The 6,000-nt window shown below is 42.5% G+C and overlaps 1 protein-coding gene across 6 annotated transcripts in view; it reads left to right on the forward strand.

Moving 5' to 3' along the window:
- Nucleotides 1–4,487, forward strand: part of GPBP1L1 (GC-rich promoter binding protein 1 like 1) — a 48,499-nt gene extending 44,012 nt beyond the window's left edge. For all 6 annotated transcript variants that reach the window (XM_010950691.3, XM_045513477.2, XM_010950684.3 and 3 more), the window contains 4 exons: nucleotides 458–616; nucleotides 1,583–1,707; nucleotides 2,620–2,722; nucleotides 3,561–4,487. In XM_010950691.3, coding sequence (XP_010948993.1) covers nucleotides 458–616; nucleotides 1,583–1,707; nucleotides 2,620–2,722; nucleotides 3,561–3,713 — 540 coding nt within the window. In that variant the 3' untranslated portion in view covers nucleotides 3,714–4,487. The remainder of the gene's footprint in view (nucleotides 1–457; nucleotides 617–1,582; nucleotides 1,708–2,619; nucleotides 2,723–3,560) is intronic.
- Nucleotides 4,488–6,000: the final 1,513 nt, after the last annotated feature.

Below are 6,000 nucleotides of genomic sequence, written 5' to 3' on the forward strand. Positions count from 1 at the left end.
AGCCGAGCAGCCTTTTCTAAAGGTGCTGTTTCCCACTGACATAAATTGACATACGCAGTGTGACACCTATAGCTCTAGCTCCATTTCCTTTGTAGCTGTGCTTAGCTCACAGTCATTTCTTTACTGGTGGTTCCCATTAGCATCCAGAGATGGTCCGTAGCCAGGGTGGGGTCTGGGGGTGTAGTTGCCCTGTGGTAGACCAGTGTTGGCCTGTGCTGGCGTTATGCTGGCATCTGTAGAAAGATCAAAGAGGTGCTATATAAGCCATCTAGTCTTAACTGTAAAAACCCTGCAAAGCTAAAATCTGTTTAAATGAAAAGAATTGGGGGTTTTTTGGTAAAAGAGTGATAAATAGGCTACCAGATTCTGAAAATCAGTGACATGTAGAAATGACCTAGAGCATCCCAGTACTTAACTCTTTGCTATCAGGAGCAACCTATTTGTGGTATTTGCCCAGAGTCCCTCCAGCACCACTCCTCCAATTGAGATCAGCTCTTCTCGTCTGACCAAGTTGACCCGCAGAACTACCGACAGGAAGAGCGAGTTCCTGAAGACTCTGAAGGATGACCGGAATGGAGACTTCTCAGAGAGCAGAGACTGTGAGAAGCTGGAGGATGTAAGAGCATAGGGTTTGGTGGGGCATCATTAAGTATTTTTCTGTGTTATATATATGTGCTTTTTGTTCTTAAGGGAGAAAGATGTGGCACATTTTTTAAATGTACAGAGATTTGTCTGTAGGAGTAACAGCCTGTGATAAAGTGAATTCAATCCTTTGGTCAGCATATTTCAAAATTAGGCTTATTTCAATAATTGCCTTGAGACTTGATGCTCTTAAACAGGGCAGCACTGCTTAAGTCTTGAATTGGATGCTGTAAGAAGTTGGTTAATAACTGAATCTTCTCAGGATTATATTAAATCATAATATAAGAAAATCTGACAAACAAAACCATAAAACAAGAGTTTTTGTTGTTTTGGGGGGGGGTGCAAATATCCTGCAACAGAAACGTTAGAGTTTCCAGTCCAAGAAGTTAATGACAGCTCATTGGTATTACCAGGAAACTTGCAAACTTTTGATCACCTTGGACTTAGGGTAATTATGCTCCTGTAGGCTTCCCATCCACATTCTAGTTAGGGAAAGGACAGCCAAAAACCTGAAAAAGAATGTACCTTTTAAAATGCTTTCTTAAAAGCCCACGCTACAATTTCCATTTACACTCTTATTGACCAACTGTCAAATAGCCACTCTTAGCTGCAAGGGAGTCTAGGAAAGTGAACTCTAAAAGCTGAGAGCATTGGTTCCTTAATTCAAACCAGTGAGGAAGAATAGAAAATTGATACCACATGGGCATCGAGTAGCATCTGCCACAGTTGACATGACCTGAAGTTAAGATAGTAGCCAGGTGGTATCCTTGGGAAATCTGAGCAAGGTGAGCAGTTTCTCATTTTTAAAAGGGAAAAACCTTTGGGCTGAGGTTTTCTTCTAGAAAACACTTTCCTGGGTTCTGACTCCTTAATCTTGTAGATTGCTTATCTTGCCCTAAAGGATCATTAACCAAATGTATTCTTCCTTTCCTTAACGCAGTTGGAGGACAATAGCACACCTGAACCAAAGGAGAATGAAGAGGAGGGCTGTCATCAAAATGGTCTTGCTCTCCCAGTAGAAGAGGAAGGGGAGGTCCTCTCTCACTCTCTGGAAGCAGAGCACAGGTAAGTGAGGATCAGATCACAAGGAATGCTGTGTATGGCCTACAAGGAGTTTGAACATACTTAAGAGGACATTTCAGAGTCCAGCATACAGAGAGAAGTGCCCATAGCACCACAGTTTCTGTGTGTATGCTGTGGGTTGGCCTATTGCCCGCTGGGCATGCCATGACACACTCAGCCAGCTTTTTCACTCTGTCCTTTCTAAGGCCTTCTTGTAGTTTAGCTTCAGACTCAGTTAATGGCTCTAGTTGGAAGTGGGGAGTGGGGTGAGACCTGTTTCCTAGAACTGTTTTCATGGCCCCTTGGCCTCTCCTGACCTAAGTGATCAAGGTACCTCAAGATTCCTTTAAGGGGCCTTGGGAGTCATGAGGCCCCCAGGTCTGGAGCTTGTTCTTTAAACAAGGGCCTTGAACACAGAGCCAGCCAAGCTGCCTGGGCAACTGGACGGCAGATGGAGCCTGCAAAGTATGGCAGTACCTTCCTGAAAGGAGGCTCCTGTCCACAGGAACTTTAAAAGGGGTCAGCAAGATCACATCATTATGAGGGGAGCCCACAATGCCATGAAAGTAAAAGATACATGTGGCTCTGTGCTAATTTGCTCACAAGAGACAGTGAAATTTCTTTCGTCTGTGGGACAGTTTGACTCTTCTTTATCCTGTCTTATTTTCTGCTGCTTCTGCTGCCTCTTCTCTGTACCTCTTGTGCTCTGGAAAGAACAACTGTGAGATTCTCCCATTTAATTCCAGGCACCAAGTAGCCATAATAAAAGCTTATCCAACTGGGAAGAAAAGACAAACCCAAGTTTCTTCTTTAACATCTAAGTGGGTACCACTGCCCCTGGGCTCTAGAAAGTTGTGGGGTTCCCACTTAGGCTTAAAGGTACCATATTTTCTTTGTCTGGCCTGCCTGCACCAGGTTATTGAAAGCAATGGGATGGCAGGAGTATCCTGAAAATGACGAGAATTGCCTTCCCCTCACAGAGGATGAGCTCAAAGAGTTCCATATGAAGACAGAGCAGGTACGTCATACATAAACTTTTCCTGGGGACCAGTTAATGACTAGGAGAGAAAGGAGTCAGGACAGTCGTTGCCCTTGAGGAGCCCCAGTTTAGGGTGAGAGAAGGACCTTGAAAAAGAAAACATTTAGTTGCCATTGTAGAAATACAGAGGAACATCTCATTCTCCATAGGGATCTCCAGTGGTAGATAAAAAAAAGAGGTCCGTAGTTAGCAGATTGCAGAAAGTAGTGTGTTAAGAACCACAGCGCTGTGTTCTGAGGCTCGGTCTCTAGGGAAGGAGGCTGAGCCACCTCTGCTTGCAGCCCCGTGGTTTCCCTCCAGTCCTCTGGCCAGAGCCAGGAAGCCAGGTAGCCTATTTGAATTTCTTTGACAAATGCTTAGATTCTTTCTCTGAGTAAAACACTGCCAGACCCCAAGGTTTACAGCCACGAACAAGACAAATGGGGTCTCTACATACCTCGCAGAACTTGCGTTCTGGTAGTATGTACTTAAAGCATAAATAACAGTGGTGCTAAGTCCTAAGTAGAGGCTGACGTAAAGACTTCACTACTCAGAACTCTGTTCCCCCATCATACCACCTGAGAACTTGTAGACATAGGCAATCTCAAACCCTACCCAGACATTACTGAATCAGTCTGCATTTTCAGGAGAGTATTAGATGATTCATTTGCACATTGCAGTTTGAAAAGCACTCCTGTGAGAAATCTTCAATTTCTTGGAAAGGTCCCCCTCTACATTCTGCCTAGAGATGAATTGAGGATTGGTCTTTCCCAGGTCCCGTGGGCCAGTGTAGTTACTGATGGTTGTCCTTTTTCTTTCTTTCCCATGCCAACCACAGCTGAGAAGAAATGGCTTTGGGAAGAATGGCTTCTTGCAGAGCCGAAGTTCCAGCCTGTTCTCCCCTTGGAGAAGCACTTGTAAAGCAGAGTTTGAGGACTTGGACACGGAAACCAGTAGCAGTGAAACATCTGATGACGATGCCTGGAAGTAGGCATATAAATGCTTACAGTTAAATCTGACCCAGTAAACTCAGCTTGTGTGTTTAGGGATTATACAGAAGCAATCGTTCTATTCCTTTTCCTTTTCTTATGTTGTTGTTAAATACTTTGTGCACAAGGCAAATAATCATATCCCAAAGAGAGAGCGATTGGCTTGTTTAGCTTTTGTTGTTGTTGTTCTTCCCTGTTAGCTGCTTAGTAGAGAGACCTTTGTGTGGTGGGAAAGATTTTTAACACACACACATACACACAGTATATATGGGGCGATGCACAGGTGGGAGCTGGCAGTGCAGAGGGGAGGAGACACTGGTCTGCAGCAACAGCTTCTACTACCAGCCCTTGGGGCACTCACCCCTGTGCTCAAGCAATCATTGTCAATGACAAAGTGACTATTGAAATTATAATTGTATTAAATTAATGCTAATAATTTGGATATTTTATTTTATTTTTGGCTGCTCGGGTAACATTAGCCCTTAACCAAGTATATGTGGTTTTTTGGTTTTTTTTTTTTTTTTTTTTTCTTTCTTTTTTTTCCTTTCTGGGTACAGCTGTAAAATATTTGGATATAGGAAATGTTGTGTTATTCTTGCAGCCTTGATATTCAGGGTGGATTGTAAAATATAAATTTTTGTGAGATTTCAAAGATTAAGATTATTTTGATAACATTATTTACAGATTTAAAAGATGTGGTTATCACAGGTCTGTTGAGGGGGAAAACTACTGCATAAAATAACTAACTTGGAATAAATATTTTGCATCAATTTGGATTGTCTTGTGTAAGAAGTATATTTTCTTTAAAATTAGATGAATGGATTCTTTTTTAGGGGAATTACTACTTTTTGAGGGCTGAGGGAAATCTAAATTCAGATGCGCCTGTTTCTCGTTTTAGCAGATAGTTTTTTGATGCAGAAAAGCTGTGCAATAAACTACCAGTAATAAAGTCACAAACCCAAATTTCCTTCCTGAAACTTGTTTTTCACTGCCCATGTATTTACCAGTGTGCCTATTTTAAGGAAGCCTGTGCCTCAGTTTTCTTGCTAAATAAGAACAGAGAAGGGGACAAGTGTGAGCCAGTGCTGGCTGGGTGAACAGTGAAGGAAGCAGGTTTTTTTTTTTTTCTCAACTCAACAAATACTTCCTAAGCTCTTGTGTGTCCGAGGCATTGTGCAAGGCCCTGGCGATGCAAAGAGTGCCTGGCCCAACAGGGAAGAGAAGAAACAATTATATTGAAAATGAAACCTTAGGCCAAGATCTGATGGACAATTAGAAATTTAACAACAGATACTGACACTGGCACTCTTTGGCCATCCCTACAGCACGTGGTCCCTAGTGGATATGGAAGCCCAAGATCATCCCTTAGTGGGAGTTATAAGCAGAGGAGTAACAGGCCTGACCACTTGTTAGATAACTAACTTAAGAGTGTGGGCTCCAGAAGGGGAGTGGAAGCTAGAGGCAGAGAAACCAGCATATTTGCTAGATTCTAAAGGCTAGGAAGGCAGAGATCCTACGTGCCATAATGTACTGTAGTCTCTCCTGCTATTGGTATGAGCATTTGCTGTGTGAACTATGGAAATGATGGTTGAGAAGGATCTATTTTAAGACATTTTATGTACTAATGAGAAAACTTGCCAGTTATGACACTCTGTGAATTGTAAATCCTGATGACACTGTTAACATATGAAAAAATGTGCATCTTAAAATCAATGAAATAGAGGATGAGAGGTATAGCTCGGGTAGAGCACGTACTTGGCATGCATGAGGTCCTGGATTTCAATAAGGGAAAAATAACAAAGATAATAAAATTTGGAAGTAAGTTACCAAAGTATAAACTGGAAATGAGAAGTAGGTTGAGATAGAAATATCCTGTTTGGCCTTGGGCTTTGCCACTTAATAGTTTTCTCAGAACAAATTTCTAAAAAGGTACCCCTTTTCTCACTTAGAATTGAACTGAACTGAGATTACATACTTTGAAATACTTTGTAACCTGCTGCTTGGTCTTAATACACCTGGGTGGTGGGGCTGGGGGACAGGACCTACCAGTCTTGTTTAAAAAGGGGAACTTACTTAGAAACATAGGGCTAGGTCAGAAGCTCCAAGTCAGAAGCTCCTGCCTCTACTGGATTCACATACTTGGGGAGATGGCGGGAGATTGGCCAGCAGGAAACGGGCCTACATGGCCCCTGGCCAGTCTTGAGTGAAGAGGTACCTTTCAGTATTTGATTCCCTCTTCTGATAGATTCATTGTGTTCTCCCAGAAATTTTATTCCTTGGACTGTGCTG

The sequence above is a fragment of the Camelus bactrianus genome, chromosome 13 (genome assembly GCF_048773025.1).
Source record: "Camelus bactrianus isolate YW-2024 breed Bactrian camel chromosome 13, ASM4877302v1, whole genome shotgun sequence".
Lineage (NCBI taxonomy): Eukaryota > Metazoa > Chordata > Mammalia > Artiodactyla > Camelidae > Camelus > Camelus bactrianus.